General features: G+C 40.1%; 1 protein-coding gene across 3 annotated transcripts in view; it reads left to right on the top strand.

Moving 5' to 3' along the window:
- The first annotated feature begins 7789 nt into the window (after nucleotides 1–7789).
- Nucleotides 7790–20195, top strand: part of ALKBH8 (alkB homolog 8, tRNA methyltransferase) — a 47293-nt gene continuing 34887 nt past the window's right edge. The window contains exons 1-8 of one of the 3 annotated variants that reach the window (XM_065849548.2): nucleotides 7839–7896; nucleotides 9388–9458; nucleotides 10149–10289; nucleotides 13183–13423; nucleotides 14474–14605; nucleotides 15485–15580; nucleotides 16943–17047; nucleotides 20063–20133. In XM_065849548.2, coding sequence (XP_065705620.2) covers nucleotides 9423–9458; nucleotides 10149–10289; nucleotides 13183–13423; nucleotides 14474–14605; nucleotides 15485–15580; nucleotides 16943–17047; nucleotides 20063–20133 — 822 coding nt within the window. In that variant the 5' untranslated portion in view covers nucleotides 7839–7896; nucleotides 9388–9422. Of the gene's footprint in view, nucleotides 7897–8475; nucleotides 8524–9387; nucleotides 9459–10145; nucleotides 10290–13182; nucleotides 13424–14473; nucleotides 14606–15484; nucleotides 15581–16942; nucleotides 17048–20062; nucleotides 20134–20195 lie in introns of those variants that run through there. The other 2 variants (XM_065849557.2, XM_071803772.1) reach the window with 2 other exon arrangements.

Below are 20195 nucleotides of genomic sequence, written 5' to 3'. Positions count from 1 at the left end.
AAAATAAATGGAAACAGGCCCTGTTGAGGATGCACAAGAATCTAGAAACAGAGTACTAAACATCTGTAGATTTGCTTATATGTAAGAATTGTCACACTTTTGGAGCCTTTGATCTGAGGATGCTCATGTGCTAGCATGAGTTAAAACCTCTGTTTTATGTTTGATACTGCACAACCTATGTAGAGGTCATTTGTTGTTACTATATACAATCATATATATCCACACTGGGATTTACTGGGTGGGATGTGGGGTTTGCAGTTCATTCCTCCTCATTCCAAGCAGTGCTCAGGTACTGAGCATGATCCTGAATTACGTGATGTAGCCAGGGCTTCCCTCTTTGGTCTCCATGTACATTCAAGCAGGTGCTAACTCTGCTCCTAGGACAGTGTCCTGTGTAATTGATGAGCGTAGGGGACTTACCTGCAGAAATCGTCTCCCCCAAAATGCATTCCTACAACTGAGCTGCACAACACTATAGGCATGTATGATAAAGAACCATCCTGCTGCAGGGAAGAGAAGGATGGGGTAATAAAATACATTTCCAATCTTTAAATTCTTTAATTTTGTTTGCTTAAGAAATCTGGTCCCCCAAATTAAAAACTACCTTCTTGCTATGTCTGAGTATCCATTTCAAGTATCACAACGATCTCATAATCATTGTGATGCTTCAAATCTGTGTCAACACTCTGCTTTGAAATATTGAACAGCTGGCAACTCTTTGTGCCTAGCTCAGGACAAGCGTCAAATACAGAATTGTCCTGAGATTGTGTATTACATGGCTCTCGTGCACTGATATTACAGCACCTAAAGCAGTTTGCACACAACCTTTACGATGTTTTCTTAAACCTCTCTCTTAGTTATTTTGTTCATTTACAGTGCCACACTTCGTTTCACTTATATTCCTTTGATTGAAGGTGCTGTAAAGTTTAACACAGGAGACAATAACAAAGGCATGCAGATGATGATAACATGAGAGATGAAGTGTGTCAGGCTTGCTCATATAGCCTTTGGAGAGATGACAGCACAGTGAAGCAGCCAGTATGCTCATTTAGTTTACCCATCTCTTGAAGCAAATAATTTTGCCAGCAAGGACTTTGGCAGTATGAATTAAGAGTATTTAATATTATAATGTTTGAATTTAAATCATTCTGTTTGATATTTCTATATAGAAAGAGTAAAAGAAAGTGATGTAGACGGGAATTTCAAATACTATATGTTAACAACACCTGCTTTTTTATCTTAATAAAAGTGAACAGACTTGAATATGCTGGTTAACATCAGACTGGTTCCTGATCTTCTTCACTAAGATGTGTACCAAACATATTATGTCGGTGTGGAAAAGAAAGATCTGCATTTGTAACAGAGAATTTATTTGAAACCAATTTGAAACAAGGGAAAAACAAAGCGATGTGATCATTTTTATCTATTCTTTTCATTTATCCTCTGCCATTAATCAGATCCATACTCTGAATGCATATGCTACATTTCATTCAAGGATTACAAAGTGTCGCATAAACAATGATTCATGAAGATTTGCAACCCTTGGTAAGTTTGGTAAATATTTGTGTAAATGTCATACAGATTGGCAAACTGAGTCACAGAGAAGTGGTGTTTGTGAAAAAAATGCCACTAAGGTGCATGCATCTTTTTTTTTAGCCCATTTAGTTGAAAAACTTAAAACTTCTATTTTTCAGATGTGTTGAGTATGCACACAGATCCAGAGAAGTCCAGGAAAACTGGATTACAAGAGCAGCAAGTGGGGTAACTCAAGAAACGGGCCACATTTTCATGTAGAAAATTTAATTTATGATTGCACAGCTATTCTTCTTCCAAAGAAAGTGAATCTATTGCATGAGCAACAGCTAATGAGACCTCCTGAGATGATACCTGAAAGGACAGAGTCCCGGTCTAGGGAATATGTGGCAGTATTCTCTCCAGTCTCACTGAAGGCACTGAGTATCTCACTTACATGGAAATGTAATATTTAGTTCTCTGCATGTAAACAATACCATGCCTTTAAAAATTAACTTTGCAGATTGTGTCTGGACTGCAAGCACTATATCCTTAAAAATGTATTGATTGATGAAGTAGAGAAATTCACTGCCTGATATTCTGTGATTGTGGTAACGATATATTTATGCCCTGAAGGATAACTGTGAGAAACGATGGTTTCCAAGGATATGCAGGAAAGCAGACTGCTTGCCTAGGATAGATATCAGGGAGGATCCCTGTGCAGGGTCGCATTGCTTTCTGAATGCCTACCGAATCCTAATTGCTTGTGACAGAACTGGGTTTTGCCAGGTTAGTGTAAGATTTTGACTGTAGGGCCAGAAGAGAATAACATAATTCGATCAGTAATTCCAAAAAACAATAGCTCCTGTCTCATCATGGAAAACAGGCATAAAGAGCAAGAAGAGAATATAAAGTACATGCAGACTTTGAAGAAGAGACTATACTTTTCAGCCTTTATGCCAGAGAAAACAGAAATATTCTGTTTGAGTCTTTCTAACAGTGTTGCTTTCAAGGCTAAACTAAACCATGTGTTGATGGGTTCAGTGATTTAGAGGGAAATCAATATTTTGTATGGTTCTTTCAGTACTTCGTATTACTTTTCTGGCAGCCTGGAAAGTGTACTAGACTGGCACAAGATCTTCTCTAGACTTTGTCTGAATTGCAGAGAAAGAGTCACCTTAGAAGTGGAAGCAGCAGCTCCTGTTCAGCAGAGCCAACAGAGCATTTGGGAAATTGTTGAAGAAATCTCCATTAGTCATTTATGGATTTAATAATCTTCAAGCCTCTAGTAGATGGTTCACCAACTTGTTATGTAGCATGATAGTTTTCTAGTATTTTAAAACAACACTGTGATGATGAAGGTGCATAATGTCTGATGAGAAGTTGATGGTGGCCCATTGCTCCAAACTGTACAAGGCTCCCTGTGCTAGCGAGTGGAAATGTCTGTAGTATTCTTAGAGCAGAGAAGGCACAGCTTTGGAAAGACTTAAAGCATAAGTGTCCAAGGTGGCTTATGGCCAGAGAATATTTAGAAAATTAAAACTGAGGGCAAAATAATTGCCTGCAATTTATGACTTGCTTAGTATTGGTAAATGAAGGACTTTGAGGGCTAAAGACCATTCACTGAGAGGTCTTATGTGAGCAGAAAAAGCTGCCAGGAGACAGTATATCAGGAGCATTGGGAGCTTTTAAGTTGCTCTTCATGGATATTATACTTTGCCACTAATTGTGCTTAGGGAATTTACATCTCTTAGATTCTTCCTTAATCAAATGAGGAAACTCTCTGTTGGTTGGTATCTGTGTGCACGTATGCAGGAACCTTGCAAGAGCTGGAGCTTTGGACTGGCAGTACTGATAACGAAAGGTCTTCAGATGTGTGCAATGCACATCGTAACTAACTACAGTGATTTCTGCCTTGTGCCTGAAGGTTCACAGGAGTTTTCTGAGTACTCTCCAGGAAGGGATCAAAGATTTTCCGTTCAGTGAAGCCTGCAGAATTGTGCTCCAAGTTCTAGTGAGATATTACTGGTGACCCAGCAATGTAGGCAAACCTTGGTAGTGCGCCTGACAACACAAATTACAACTGTTCCTCCGCCCTCTGATAGCACATGGTTACACTGCAGACATGGCGTAGCAGAAGCACTCAATTCAGCTGACCTCTGCCCAGTCCTAAATATCCACTGACCAGTTCCCTGGATGACAAGATCAGTAGCTGTCCCAATACAGAACTAAAATCTGTGTGTTCAGAAAAAAATTTGCTGTTGTGCCAAGGAAACCTGCTTTACAAGAGGGTGGTGCCTCATAACAATGGAAGTGAACAATAATCATGCAATTGTGCCACAAAACCAGTGTTGCAAAAATTTGCAATTTTATCATAAGATTTATACTATTTAATTTATTTCTTAAAACTCCAGTACCTTGAGTCTAGAGATTTCATGAAAATTTCAGCTTTTATTAAAGGAAAAAAAATATATATATATACTCCAAAGTCTTATGTTTGTGAAAAAAAGCGTGGAGGTATGAAGAGAGTATAGCCTAAAGCTTAGAAATCACAAAGCATATTGATATTACTTGATGTTTTAAGTCTCTTGAGAACAAAAGATCTTTGTTTGCTAGTATCTGAAAATAAGGTTAAAATCCGCCTTTATTGTAACAACTGGCACAACTCCCATTGATTTTAGCAGGGCTTAGATTTCTCCTGTATCTTTTTGGTCTTATGCAATTGCTAAAAAATTCTTGAAGTTGTATTTTGGCTGTTTTTCTTTTTTAGAAAGAAATATGAAATCTAGCATTGAACAGCACAAATGCTGAATTGAAATGACACAGCACAGAGCCAGCCTTGTCATCTTCCTGAAAAATATAAGCCTTTGGCATTGCAGAGATTTGTTGTGCAGAATGTTACCATCACAAGCAGCAGCAGTAGCACATTTTGAATTTAGGTCAACAGATATTTGTCAAAGTCCTTAATTAATACATGAATGCTATCCTAAAACAGTTCATCTTGTGGCTCACCCTTTACTATGGCACTCATCTACAGTACTAGTTGTGGGTGATTTTGAGCTGGATTTTGTGCTAAGAGGTTTCTTTTTATTTCTGTAACAAACTGCTATCCTGAAGCATATCCTATTTGTCACGATTCTTAAACCGCAGCTTCTTAAATCAAGAGATTTGATACAGCAAATCCTACTATCTTCCTGTGATTTTCTTTCAATTGGGTTTGAAAGTGATGGAAATCCAGTTTCATCACATTAGGCTAAAGCATGGCTTGGCTTGCACTGGTGTAAAAGGCAGTAAGATTGTCTTTCCATGCATGGACCAATAACCTGTATTTTGTTGAAGGAAAAAGAAGTGGTGGTATCTGTTTGTTCACTATCATATGAAGTGGATGAGGAATTAAAAGTGCTGGACAAGTGCCTTGACTCTCCCTGGGAATGTGGCAAAGATAAAATAGCTAAGAGCATAGTGAGTATTGTAATTTGCTCCTGGAGAAAGTCAGCAGCTTTTTATTTCTCACTCATGAGGAACTGAGAACATGACATTCTGCTTTAAAAGACATGGTTCCTTGTTATCAATTTCAAAAAGTAGAGCCAGAACCAAGATTTTCTGTTATAAACATTTTTTTCTTAAGAAAACTATGAAAACTTAATTTCAAACTAGAATATTTGCTGAATATTAAAACCAAAATATTACCATTAAAAATTATTTATTTTTAAAAAATATTGTGAGTTCTCCTAAAGAACTTTTTATCAGATATTATATTAACATCAAATGTAAATGTATTTGAATCCCCACTTCTGTGAACTATTTTGTGGGTTAGTCGGTGACAATGTTGTTAACAATATGTAGATGTATTTTCATTTGTAGTCAATAAGCACTGTTGTATCTACAAGAGTCTATACCCATGTTATCTGGTATGACAAGGGACTACACAATGCCTCAGGTCTTAAATTATAAAGGCAATAACAGTTCTGGTTTGACCATAATATTCCTGTATTAAAACCTCATAAACCGACTTTAACTGTTTTCCTTTTAATCGGTGGATTTTTCCTATGTGAGAATGTTGTTTATAGAAATAAAATCTTGATGTGTTTACAAAGGAAATGTTACTGCAATATGCATCACGAATTCTTGACCAATTTTAATTGTACAAAGACATTTTAAGAAAAAAATGCATTGAGTCTGTTCTCCCCAGGAAAACATTTTTCAAAATAATAAAACAGAATAAGCCCAAACAATGACTGGCAAACACAGAGTCAGGCAGCTGCCAGAGCTCTGAGATGTAACATCCCACTAAGCCTACATTCTGCTTCCTACCTACCAGCAATTCATCCCAGTGGGATAAACTACATGTGGACAGCAAAAATAAAGTTTATCCCCCAGTGGGATAAACCACATGTGGACAGCAAAACAGAAGACTAGAGAGCCCACATAATCAGGACTTCGAACTGGAAATAGGCCCTTGACAGCAATACACTTTGGGCAGGTATTTTCCACTTGTCAGAACAAATGGGTAATGAATTACAAACTGATTTCATTAGGATCACCCTTTCAGTAGCTTTCAGGTTTAGTGGTTTCCAAGGCTGAGGGCCTCAGATAATACTTTGATAGACACAGTAGCTTTTGATGTTACCTCGTTGTTCTTTTTCCCCCATTCATTCTGGCTTATAAAAAGACCAGCTGATGCTGGTGTTTAGTGTTTGCAGAGGTTAACAAGCTCCCTGCTATACTCTTACTACGTAGGCATTTAATATTCACACTTTACATACAAGAAAACTCAAGTAAATGATCTGTGCTATCACAATACCTTGCTACTCACTGCATGAGTCAAAGATGGAGAGTGATGTAATGCCACAGACTGTGTTGGAAGGACAGAAATGGGACAATCTTTCTAACCAAATACCACCTTCACAAGCTGGTGGATGTGCCCCACCTGCCTCACATCCTTATGGTGCTTGTACCCACTGTACATGGGATAGCCATGTCCCTGGCACAGGCCACGCTATATACTCCAAGGGAAAGAAGATACAGTTTTTTTCTGGGCAAGCACAGCCCTACCTAACAGCATGGCTAGGCTCATCCAGAGCACGGATCTGGGACAAAGCTGAGGAGCTGGTTTCTGACTACAGGTTTACAGGCTCATCAGTCAGGATGTAAGGACAAACCACCCACCTGGGAATCCCATACCTAATTGATCTTGAAAAAGGTTAAAGACTCACAGGAGACTGAGGGAAGAAAAAAAAAAAATCAGCTTGGTATTTGAATAGAGAGAGGAAAAAAAAAAGACAGCTTTTTAGATAATAACCTACAGTGAGAAGTAGAATATTTTTTCAGGTAAAAACAGAAAAAGTAGGTAATGCTGAACTTTAGTATTTTGGATAAAAGAGGGGGAAAGGTCTATATCTAGGGGCACAGTATGGAACTTAATTAGTCTATGATGGCAGAGAAAAATGAAGGGAAGACTTACACACTAGCTGTGATTTAAGGGATTACTTTCTCATGCAGGGAGCTAGTGAGCTGTGGAGATGCTTCCTTCCAGCGAGGCAGGTCGCTAAATAGCATGGGTTTACTAAGCAGCCTTACTGGGGTTGTCAGCTAGCTATGAGTGGTGCGGGGAAATATGTGCATGCAACCGAAGGGTCGTTCTTCATATGGCCTTGACTTCATTGGCATGGTTTTGTCTTCCTCTGTTCCTTGTGTGGGACGTGCCAAAGGAAATGTGGTCAGTGCTGGAGGCTTGTGTGGGTGATGCTCCCTTCAGGTGAGAGCCTTGGCCTGAGGGAACACATCTTTTACCTGCTGCATACGTGTGGCTGTCCCCTAAATTGCCCCCAGCGAAGAAGCAGATCTAGCCATGGGGCTGACCTGGGACCTCAAACATTGCTGCAGGCTTGGAAGATGATGTTACTGTTAGGAAGGGGGGTGACAAGGAGCAGGCTCCACTCCAAGAGAGAAGGCAGAGGGCCCACAGAGAAGCGAGGCCGAGTGGCACTTGGGAGAGCAGAAATGAGAATACGGAACAGATACAGCAAGCATCTGTCTTAAGCACCAGACTGAAGAAGGCCACTTTCCACCCCACCCCACCCCTCCGTTACACGCTCGTCCCTAAGCGCTTTAAGGCAGGCCCGGGACCCACCAGGCGCGGACAGGCCTCCCTGCGGAACCGCCTGACCACGCTCCCGGGACGCACTACACCGGCCTGTGCGACACAACTTCCCTGCCCTCACCCTGCGGTAATTAGGCAGATGTTATATCTCGGCGAAGGCCCTGAAGACGTAACACTTCCCAGCCGGCAGAGGGGACCCGCCCGCCGAGGGCGGGGCGCCGCCATGACGGAGTGACGGCGGCGGGCGGGCTGCCCGCCCCAGCATGGCCGCCTCCAGCCAGGTAACGTGCTGCTCCGGCCGGGTCTGGGGCTGCAGCACTCGCCCCGCCCGGTTCCCGGCTCGATGCTGGGGAGGGAGCCAGCGCGGGCGATGGGAGCGCGGGCGGCCCCTCCGCGGGGTTCCCTCTTTCCCTCCCGCGGCGGCCCGGCCTGGCAGGGCAGGGTGGTGTGAGGGGGACAAGGCCAAGTCAACCACTTTGCCTGACGGCTTTTACAGCCCCCGCCCGGTGTGTCCTCTGAGGGTAGAACAGCGTGCGCACGTTCCTGTTGTTGTTCCTGTTACCGTTGTTGTTTTCAGCGAGTGTTCAGAGCCCCTGAATCTGAGGGGTGTCAGTGGAGGTTTAGGTGCTGCGGGGGTGGCAGAGCCGCTGGGATGTGCTGACGCCCTCAGGCGCGTTTGGTCAATGCTGGGACTCCTAAATCTCCCCAGCAGGGCTCCTGAATTTACTTTTTTTTTCACAAGTTTTGATGTCTGTGTGTATACATTTATGTTTACGTGTCCGCGGCACAAAACCAAGCCTAACCTGAATAATAAGCTGCTGAAGTTCATAACTGAGCGTGGCGCTCCCTCTGCTGACAACTGCACTATCGTAGCGATGCACTTTCGTTTTCAGAAGTGGCTCCTACAGCAAATAAGCTTCCCCCATTACTTAAAACTTTACATTGACTTTTGTAGTCGTTTCAAGCCAGTTGTGTGACCTGCTATAACTTGAAACTAGCTTTGCAAAGCAGGGGGGACTGTTTCAGTGTATTTTCAGGACCTACTTATTTTAATACTTGTGAAAGGAGGTGGTAACAGTTGTTAATAATCCATTGCTGTGTGCTTTTTCTTCTGTAGTCATGATGGCCTTTGTAGGGGGCATGTGAGATGTTACCAAATAAAGTTTTGCGCTTCTGTACTGTTGAATGTGACTCCTCAATTCAGAAATCAAGGCAGATTGCTGGTCTCCATGTCTGCAGAGTTCAGCCTTGGGTAACAGTGCAAAGGACAAGGCAGAGAGTTTAGAACCCGGTTCAGAGACCAAGGGAAGGTTCTGCTGTCTCAGTATTGCAAGTAATGCTGTTTGAGATGTGTTCAGGGGCTGGAGACATCTGGGTGATCTTGGCAAGCATGACACAGCAGGTGGGGAAGCTCTTCAGCTTCTTGAGCAGCAGGTGAAAGGCCAGGCATCTCTGCCAGTTTTAGATGCTCTTGTTTAGGCAGCGGAGTCACACCTCATCTGTCCTGTACTCTGTTGTTTAGTTCAGAGGCTTTTCAAGGATGGGAAGCAGTCTTTCAGCTTCAGTTTCTATGCTGGTTGGCCAGATATTGGGCCACGACTTTTTGGCTTTTGCGTGGAAAAGTGGTAGTTTGCGAGGACCTTGCATGATGAAACTCAGAGCCGCTTTCCCCTGAGATCAGATGGAGTCTTCAAGTGTGCAAAGATGTAGATGTTATTAGAGAGGCCTTAGCCTTTCAGTTCGATATCTTTCTGGCGGGGTCTGTTTTGCAGATGCTCCCTGCTGATGGTCTGACTGATAATGGGTGATGTGCAGAGCCCCCATGTTTTTCCTTCTGAATCAGGTTTGTGTGGTTCCAAAGAGTAAACCCATCCTGTATTTTTATTCTTTCTGTAAACTTACTTCACCAAATCAAAGATGTATCTGTCCTATACTTCCCTGTAAAGTAGTTTTAAACTGCTTGTTCCCCTGCCCAGAAGATAAGAACTTGCACTTGGGTGGTCTGTAAAGGTGTTGGCCTCTCTTCACCTGTGTATTGCAAATAAATTTGGGCAGGCCAAGCCTTTTGGAGCAAATCTTTTAATTGAACAGCTTGGTCATGATAACCTTGCTGAACAAGCCCGCAAATCAGGTGAATCCTGGTAAGGGTAACCCATTAGATGTATCTAGGGGAATGTACTTGATGCAAACTTTTCATGACAGGAATAGAAAAACTGGAAAATTAAATCTACCAATCTGTCATCATGACAGTCTTTATAAAGCTTTGTTTTGGGGAGGGCTCTTCTTAAGAAAAGAGAGTTTAATAACAACCTTCAGAGATGTGGAAAACTGTGCCATTGACTGAGGAAGAACCTACTTTTCAGGCTCAGTTTTTGTCAGCCTCAAATAATTCATGAAATCTGGAATTATCGCAAATACTGTAACTATCCTAGAGATGACATGTGGGATGGGAAGGCTATCTCTCTACAACAGACTGAAGTATTTAATTTTTCAAGCAGGATACTTACTATGTGTTTTTTTTTCTGCTTCCCAGATCACCAGCATGGAAGTTAAAACCAGTGAAAATCGTTTAAAGGTCTATAAAATGAAGAAGAAGGTATTGAGGAAGCAGGTCAGAGCCCAGCATACGTTGATGAGACACGAGGGCATTGAGTGCGTCTCCCATGGCACACAGGTGATGGGCAGTTGTAATATTGATGGTAGTGTGAAAATGCTGCTTATTGGTGTGTGATTCTTACATATGCTCTGTCTAAAATACTGTTCTCCAAAATGCACTTCCTAAGATTGAGGGTTTTTTGTGCCTCTTTGATTTCAAAGCAGAGCTGTACTTCAGCAGTTTAATGTCTGTGGAGAGACTCTGATGGCCTTTGGATAAGCTTTTTTTCTTTAATCTGAAAGAGTATTTCCTTGGGTTGGGGAGAAGGAGAAAGCATGGGAAATTATACCGTGTTGAAGTAGATAAACTTTTCTTCTCTTTGTCTGATTTCTTCTCTGGCTTTTAGCTTTTATATCTTTCTTTCCTCTGTACTTGTCTATAAAGTATGATTTATCGTATTTAAACTCCCAGTTGAAAACATGTCTCTCTTAGAAATCTTTTCCACATTGTTTTCTTCATGTAGATTGATTTAGGCTATGGTTCTGTGGGAGTTGAACTGATTGACTGACTTGCAGCTGTTGAAAAGGGGACTACTTTCTCTTCCCTTGCACAAAAGAGGACAACATAGGAGGGAGTTCTGCTTTATTATGATACTCCGTGAACTGTACCATAAGTCATTTTAACCTAACAGAAAATGACTCAGCTGTTTGATCTGTGGTTTCTGCCACAGTAGTGAGTTAGAGCAGATCAGAGGGTGACCTCAGAGATACTGTTATAGCAAAAAGCAAGTGACAGGAGCTTGCGGACAGAAAGGGAAGAAGTCAGAGAGACTGTTTATAATTTCCTTCCGTGAATTGTGGGGAGATGCTAATGGCTTGAAGCACTGTAGTGCAGTATCGTTAACTCTAGCCTTGTTCATCTTGACGCTGCAAATTCTTCCTGTTCAAATACGGAAACATCAGTTAGATCTCTGTACCTTTTTGTAACAAAATTTGGCCTAGTCTTCACTCAGTTTTCACATCACGTGGGAATAGGCTAAAATGACCCAGCAATCTTGCATACATTGTAAGCTCTTTGGAGCAAGGACTGTGTTATTCTAGTGTTGCTTGAAAATAGGTCCATAATCTGCAACTTGTTCCCCTTGACACTGCCCCAGATACAAAGCTATCCATTGAATCTATTCAAAGGATAATTCTGGGGTCCAGTGGGATCCTCATTGAAGAAGGAACATTTTAATAAGTGGTATATGAAACAAAATCATAGTGCTAGTGATAAACTTGTCTAAAGAATGCAGAAAATGCTTTCGGCCTTGGTGCAAGAGTCTGATTCTACTGAAATTGCTCAGACGTGATCAGTTGCTGTACATACTGCTGTTGTATAGTGGTAGACTTTGTAGATGAGGTGCCTACAGCCGGTGGAAGCACTGTTTGAGTCTCTGCATTTCTTCTACAGACTTGGGCCTTCCTGTTAATATCATGCTAGAAAATAACTGTAAACCATAATGGGGTCACATTTCAAAAATGTGATCAGTAATGGACAGCTGGATGCAGTGATAAGAACAAGTGTTAACGGCATAGTCACAGTGGTGCCTCAGACATGCTCACTATATACATTTTTAAAATAATCCTTCTCTTCAATTTTAAACCTGTTTTTCTGTCTTTTGGAGAAGTGAAATGCTATCATTTGAAACAATTGAACACTTTACCAGCTGCCTTCAGAAAAGGTCATAGAACATTCATAGACTTTAAGGAAAGGATTGTCTGAAAGCTTTCTGGAGAGGTATTACAGGGAGTCAATCTGAGTAAATCGTTGCTAGCTGTTTGGAGTCACTGTAGCTCAATCAAGTCTTCAAGACTTCATCCTCATTTGGCCTTAAAAAGGCACTTACACTTCTTTCAACCACCATGATTAGATTGAACATCCAGTTATGGCATATAGCTATTTAGATGTCATAAGAACTTGTTAATTTATTTTGAAAAGGCCTATGTATTTTCAAAGGATATTTCTTGAATAATAGTCCCATGAAAAGCTCTGTTTTGTTTCTTCTAATGTTTGGCAAACCACAAACAGTCCTTGCAAACTGTGTGCTCCTTGATAATTTTGGGCATAAATCACTATGAAAGCATAGAATTAAGCAATTAGGCATTGTGCATGAACTAATCTGTGTTAACTAAGAATGGGATATAAATCCCTTTGTTTATAAAAACAGGAAGGAGGATTTTCAGATGAGAGTGCTGGAGCAGAACTAGATGCTCTGTTGCTAGAGGCTGCTGCTTTTTTTGGTGAACTTGATGTATGGGGGCCATGAGGTGGGACTGGGAATATCAATCACTCTATGCTTGGAGAGACTCCTTGGCAAAGATGAGAAAAACTGTCTTAAAAAAAAAGTTTCCAAAGGTTTTTATCTTTGTTTTTATTGGTGGTAACAGGTCTTGGGAGAAGTTCTGTTTTAGAAACCTCCAAAATTATGTGTGTCAGTGTCACTGTTTGCCTGTAGTACACTTGACACACGTGCTGGTTTGAAGCTTAAGAGCTCTTGTAAGAGTAACTACATGCATTAACTGAGGAGGTATCTCTGATACGGGTTGCAAGACTTTCTGCCAGAATATGTACTAGGCAAACAAGTGTTTGCCTTTGCCTTATATACCAAGCTCTTTGAAATGTGGAATACATAAAAGAGTACTCACGGACTTACTTAATTTTTCTTTATACAGCTGCTCTCCTGGTAGGGTGTTAGTTTTAAATGAAATGATAGTAATCACTAATTGGAACAGGCTTCCCTAGGAAGTGGTGGAGTCACCATCCCTGCAGGTGCTTAAAAGGCATTTAGACAAGGTTCTTAGGGACATGGTTTAGTGCTAGGATTAGGTTAGGTTATGGTTAGACTCGATGATCCTGAGGGTCTCTTCCAGCCAAAATGATTGTATTATTCTAATTTTTTTTTCTTTTTCCTTAATTCCCCTTCAATTAGAGCCTGGTTATTGCCAATGCTGGTCTTGGTAATGGGATGAGTAGACACCAGCTGCTGAAGATAGTAGAAGAATATGGATTGGTGGAAACACTCTTAATGCCACCAAATAAACCATATTCATTTGTGAAATATGGGACAACAGAAGCAGCCAAGAAAGCCTTTGATGCCCTTAATGGAAAAGAAGTAACACTGGAAGACTTTGGCCAAAACATTGTTCTATATATTAATTTTGTGGAAAAAGGTATATTTTTTTCTGCTCTCCTATACAGCCATCTTCTTACGTAGTGCTTCCCTTTGCTTTTACTTTCTAGGTATAAATATAGCTAAAAGCACACTGGTCTTTGCAAGTAGACACAGACAACGAAAGCCAGAATCTAAGATTCAGGACATAAAACAAGCATTCCTCCTTGTATTTCCTGATAGGATACTCTAATTTGAACTCCTTTACTTTGAGACAAAATAAGAAAAGGACTTCAGGTAGTTTCCCTGGCCATTCAATACTGTGCTTGAAAGTTTTGTGATTAAGGAGCTAAACTGGGACCCAAGAGATCTCTGGACAGGTCACTGGATTTTTTTGTATGACCTTGTTTCTTGTGGTCTCCATCTCAACTCCAAGAATGAAAATAAGCACAATAAGATTTCTGTTTTTTTGTCCCCTTCTCTCCAGTTTTTTTTTTTTTTATGGCTGACTATAAACTATTTAGGACAAGAACTGTTGTTCTTTCTGTGAGCTTTTATAGTGTCTAGTGGAAAGGGTTCCTGGTGTTGGTCTATACATTAGGCCAGTGAATAGCTTTTTTAAAGCTATTGGGGTAGCAAACTGAATGTCTGCATTGCCAACATTTTATGTTTGCCTACGTATTGCATTATATGCCTCCATATTTGATTACAGTTTGCTTCTCTGGACTGAGTAATCTGGTGATTTGATAAATCACCAAAATGAAATGCAAGTAGAATCCTGAAGTGACTGGGAAATTCTTTCTACTGTTATTTTGACATGAAAATCACTAGTGGTATTGCTTTTAAATAGTGCGGAGTCTTGTTGATCTTATGCAGTAAAAATTAGAATGTGCTTTGCGTGATGCAAAACATGGGTCTGCCCTGTTTTGTCATGCCAAAAAGTGATCATTTATTCACTAGATAATACTCTAACGAGGACTCCATTGTATCATTAAAGTAAATACTTCTATACCTATACTGTACTCCCATACATAGTAAATATCCCTGTAGGGACCACATGGTTTTATTTTTTCTAAACAGTGACAATATTTTCTTTTTCCATATATCCTAGTTTTCTGCAAGAACGCTGTCCCTACAAGCTTGCCTCCAGGCCTGATGGTCATTGAAAATATCATTTCTCCAGAGGAAGAAAAGAGGTTGTTGGAAAGTATTGACTGGGTAGGAGATGAAGATACTCAAAATGGTGGGCAAAACCATAGAAATGCAGGCATTCCATACTTTTATGCTGTTGTTAACTACTTTTTCAGTTTACAAGAAGTCTACATCTTGGTAAATGTATTGTTTCAAATCATTGTGTATTTGTTCTTAGTAGTTTAGAAATTGGATCTTGTATTGCAAGTGATAAACTCCTGGGGGCAAGTGATCTGAATTGATATTCTGGTATGGGTTTACTTGAATAATATTTCTGCATCCAGAAACAACTAAAGTCTTTTTAGATGTGTTTATGTCAAACACAAGCCTGTTCTGTGAGGGTTACGCTTTTAATTTGATGTCCAACTGAGGAGCTGTGTCACGTTAAATCAAAAAGAAGTCAGTGAGACACACATTCCAGATGCTTTTGTGCTTTCACTTGAGCTCTGTGGAATTAGATCTTGCAAAAAGTGAATTGTTCTTGGAATTCACTTCAAGGTTTCTGTATAAATTTTGTTCCTTGGGACAACACAAAGCTTTATATTGGCATTAGCTAACATGGAAATGGTGACTGGTGAAAGTGAAGGATCCTGCTCTATCTGCAGGATATTAATCAAATGCAGGTTCAGGGATCAGGGCAAGAATAAAGATGCATTACACATGGCTCAGGAAAACTGGTGCTTTCTCCTTCTTGCATGTACAAAACCACTATCAGTTTGACTTCCAACAGCTGTGAATGTGATGTGTGCTGAAAATACGAAAGGCAGTAGGGCACAAGAGTGTGCCATGAAGAACAAGGGCCAAACACAGTTTCAACTGTTAGTTAAAGAATGTGTAGATTTAGCAGGTCAGATGGAATAGGGAAGCATAGAAAATTGCCTATACTGCTTTATGTAGTCTAATCTTACTTTAAACTTGTGTGTTTTTACAGCCCAGCAGACTTTAAGACATAGAAGAGTAAAACATTTTGGATATGAGTTTTGCTATGATAACAACAATGTTGATAAAGACAAACCTTTACCTGGAGGTGAGAATTTCCCTATTAAGTCATACTTATTTTGCACTGATGTTTGAACCATTATATAAAGCCTTTAAGCCTCACTGCGATATGGATCTGCAATTCTAATAAAAGCAGAGCCCTCACTTAGTCTTAAGCACACACTGAACAGTGCTTTTGAGTGGGATACATTCCAAATTACTGTGAGTGCTTGAAGCTTGTTTTCCAGTTGTTGCTGCCTTTTGAAGTCCAGTCAAATAAGGATTTTGGGATTGTAATTGTTATTTTTTTTTTAGCTTTTGTTTTATAAAACAACTGTGTGTTACAAATTGCATACTTGTTTGGGGGTTGTGATGTCTATTGCTTTGTATATTTATCTTGACCAGCTGAAAGGTTGCTGGATGCAAACCAAAATAAAATTTCTTTTGGACTGAAAGCAGATTTGAAAAGGTTTCAATAACTCTTATTTCGTGTTGAGAGTTGTGAGTCAGAGCAAAGCGAGTGAGTCATCTTATAGTCTCAGATTTAAAAACAGTAAAATAGGGGAGTTAAGTTCCTATAAAATGTGAAGGTGTTTAAGGTGATGCATATGTACTGGGTGGGTGTAGCTTCTAACAGAAGGATTCCGGCTACACTTTGGTTTTAACAGTGAAGCTGTGTAATCATAAAAGCAATGATATTTGAGCTGTTTCCTTGTCGCACAGCTAAAATATTTGGTGTGAGAAAAGCTTAATTGAGAAACACTTCATTGTGGGAGAACAACTGAGAAGTAAAAGTCAACAGATTGATGAAAGGAGTGCTACTAACATGTTTGTGGGTGTTACCTTGAGCAGAAGTTTACAATGAAGTCTTCAGGTAAAACAGCAAACCAAAGATTCAGTGAAGGACTGTAACTTTCATTCCCATTTCAAAACCAGTTTAATTTCAGCAGATTTCTTGGTGGTACTTAATCTAATTCAGTAATAGATTTTGAGAGAACTCTATGCACAACTTCTCACTTTCTGTAAAATAATTTTCCTTCTTGACTGCAATGTTTTTACCGTAGTTGCTGGAAACTTTGCCTCTGATTTGATATGCTTTTATTTATGTGCTGAGATAGTGCAGTTTGCATTTGTAAGGAGTTAGGCCTGAACTACTTCTGAATGCAGAGGCCTTTGGGGAATAGCCTTTCTAATTGTGAGATATAAATATATCAGACTTGCAGAACAGGACCCCATTTCTGATGTGTGTGTGTTACAGCAAATGCAGAGTGATCATTATTAAAGATGGACTTATGTATCTTTGAATCTGTTTCTTTGTGTTTTGTCCAGTTGTTGTATTTATTGTAAAAAGAAAGGATAAAAATGTAAAAAAGCTTTCTTGTCTTGCTTACAATTTTGTTTCTCTAACTAGGTCTTCCTGAAATTTGCAACCTATTCTTGGAGAAGTGCTTGAAACAGGGATATATCAAACATAAGCCTGATCAACTGACTGTAAATCAGTATGAACCTGGACAAGGTAAGTTTATTTGTCTTTCAAACATTTTGAGCTCTTTGCCTTACATTGTGGTTTAATGCTGGTAGACAACTAAGCACCACACAGCCAATTGCTGACTCCCCCTCATTGAGATAAGGAGTAGAAATGGGAGGATAAAAGTGAGAAAACTCATGGGTTGAGGTTGAATGTCATGGTACAGGCAGTTATCAACACTGTTTTTATCACAAATCCAAAACATAACCCCATACAGACTACAGTGAAGAAAATTGACTCTGCCCCAGCCAAACCAGTACAACTTAACTGAAGATTGGAAGAGAATGGCATCTAAATGTGACATGATGTAGGGACAGGATTTAAGGACCTGCTCAGTGTATTTCCTCTGGGATCAGAGGAGCTTTGAATCAAAGATAAAGTCTTCATGCTGTTTTCTGAACCTGGGAGCTTGTGTTTATGCCACTGCTATGGAAATGGATGGTGTTTAAGTCCGAGGCCATAACAAGGAAACCAGATATAAAATGCTGTAGGAATAGTCATATTTGGTTTTGTACTCTAGTGCGCTTTTCACTCCAAACTCTTCTTGATCCGTGTATGTACTGTGCATGATCTCCAGGCGACGGCTCTTGCTGTTAGTACATAAAATAGAATGTTAATATATATGGACTCATAAGTGATACAAGCAGTATTCCCTTATCTGAGGAATAAGAAATTACTCTGTTTCTGTAATCTTTCCCAAACTGGAGACATCTGAAGAGACATTTACTTCTAGTCACACCTTTATGGAATGAATCATGTGCTGTGCTTTTTGCGAAGGTCAGTCATCAAAGCTAAATATCTGGCTTCCTTTCTAGAGTGGGTATTTCATTTGTCCTTAGGAGGAAAGGAAACAGCTTTTCTTTCAGAATTAATGTCTGACAGCTAATACAGTGTCTGCCAAACAGGGGTCTGAAAAGCTGATCCTATTGGTTTATGTATATGACAATCTGTTAAATTGATATAGTCATGTATTTCTGGCTGGGACATCAGAGAAGATTAGTTAGAGTTATAGATTTCTATCAAGAAAAGAAGCAGTTTAAAAAACAAAACCAAAGAAACAAACCAACCCAAAACAAAACATAACAACAACAAAAAAAACCAAGATCAACTGCTCCTCACCCTCCAAACCAAAAAAACAAACAACCCAAAGCAAAATACCCTTTCTTAAGTGCAAATCATATGAATGAGCCAGGATGCTGTCAGATTAATATCTGTGTTCTGAGTCAGATTGACACTAGAAATTATACTTGGTATTTTAAAGAATGACTGATGACTTTGGCCTTCTAAGCTGTAGTGGTGACGCTTAAGACACATTAAATGAATTCCTTTTTGAGGATACTTTTTCATTCAGGGTCCTAATCATGTTTAAAGTGGTAGATCTATACTTGAAGGTCCCTATCCACTTTTGAATGTTTAGGTGACTGCGTTTATGAGCTGCGTATATGGAGTAAGAGAAGCAGGTAGGTCAGTGTGGTCTTGATGGAATTGTCTGGGTGACACTGAAGACAAGCTGCCAATGTTGCCCTGCTGCACAGTGAATTCTGCTGACTTTAGTGCTCATCTGAAGGCAGAGTTTCAGTGCTTTATGCTGACGTAAAGTTATGAGCAAACACAAACTGATAAGTGTCCTTGGTTTTCAAGTCTCACTGATCTTATTTCAGATTAAATGTTTGCATCATAAAACACTTGTATTGCTTTCACCAAAGCTAATGGAATAGTAAATTTTGACTTAAAATAAGGATGCCTTATACGGCTGACTGACACTGTTAGGAAAAAATGTTTTCAGTGCAGAAATTCAATAATATCCAAAATTAATGTGGGTAGAGTTTTTAATAAGCAAATATAACTGTTTTGGTTTGGATTACTCTGTCTGGATCTGCTATAGTGTCCAAGGAAGGTGCAGTTGCCATTCCCCTGAGCTCTCTGCTGGCCTTGCTCTACTGCTGGCTGCAGTTCCCCACTATGTGGTGAGATCTTGCTGTGACATGTTGCTGCTGTTTCAGCACCTGGCGTTCAAATGGGTGGCACGAGCTGTGGGGGATGGCAGTTCCTTTCTGATTAGCAGATCTGAAAGAAAATGAAAAAAAAAAAAATTGCTGGCTGCTTTGGTGATTCTCAGCAATGTGTTGCTCATACACACACTGACAAATGTGCTGCCTTAGGGGTTGGCCTGGCAATGATGTGTGGAGTTCTCCTGGGAACTGCAAAGCGGAGACAGGGTTTGATCCTGGCAGTGCCTCCATTTGTGGTAGTACGTCCTAATTCTGAAGCTGAGACCCTTAACACAATCATTTGCTTAGTGAGAGAGCGAGTATTTGCAATGATTCCTTCTCTGTGAAAAGAGTGAGGGAGAAATGCATTATCAGATACAGGAGAAGAAATTTTTTACAATTAGGGTGGTAAAACACTGGCCCAGGTTGCGCAGAGAGGTGGTAGATGCCCCATTCCTGGAGAAATTCAATGCCAGGCTGGACGGGGCTCTGAGCAACCTGATCTAGTTGAACATGTCCCTGCTTGTTGCAGGGGGTTGGACTAGATGACTTTTGAAGGTCCCTTCCAACCCAAACTGTTCTGTGATTGAATGATCATAGATGAGCTAAGGCCCAAAATCACCTAACATAGCATAATTGTTAATGCTAAGCACAGAACTGCCTAAGAGGAGAGCACAGTGATTTAAATTACTCTCTGCAGCAAGGAGAGCATTTGGAGTCCTCAGGGGATGAGTGTAGCCTTTGGGTGCTCTGAATTATCTTCCAGATATTTCAGCTGATTATACAGGACACTTGTGTGAACTGTGCATCTAGTCTGGGGATGTAAGTCAGATGTAATCCAGTCCTGGATTGTTTTGGAAGGCAACTCCCTCTTTTATGGTAAGTTTTGTTTGTTTCAGCTGTACATCCCAGTTTTCTATATGGATGTTCATGGAAATAAAGCTTGCTAACTGAGACAGCACTCAATTATTATTATTCTGATTTTTTTTTTAATTTGTCTTTTCTTATGCAGGAATTCCTCCTCATATTGATACACATTCCGCTTTTGAGGATGAAATCATCTCTCTCAGTTTAGGAGCTGAGGTAAACTTTATGTTTATACGTGTTTTGATGACGCTTTACTGAGAAGTTCCATATTTATGTTG

Source organism: Patagioenas fasciata, chromosome 1, assembly GCF_037038585.1.
Source record: "Patagioenas fasciata isolate bPatFas1 chromosome 1, bPatFas1.hap1, whole genome shotgun sequence".
Lineage (NCBI taxonomy): Eukaryota > Metazoa > Chordata > Aves > Columbiformes > Columbidae > Patagioenas > Patagioenas fasciata.
Note: the sequence above shows the minus strand (reverse complement) of the source record. Positions and strands in the feature narration are given on the sequence as shown.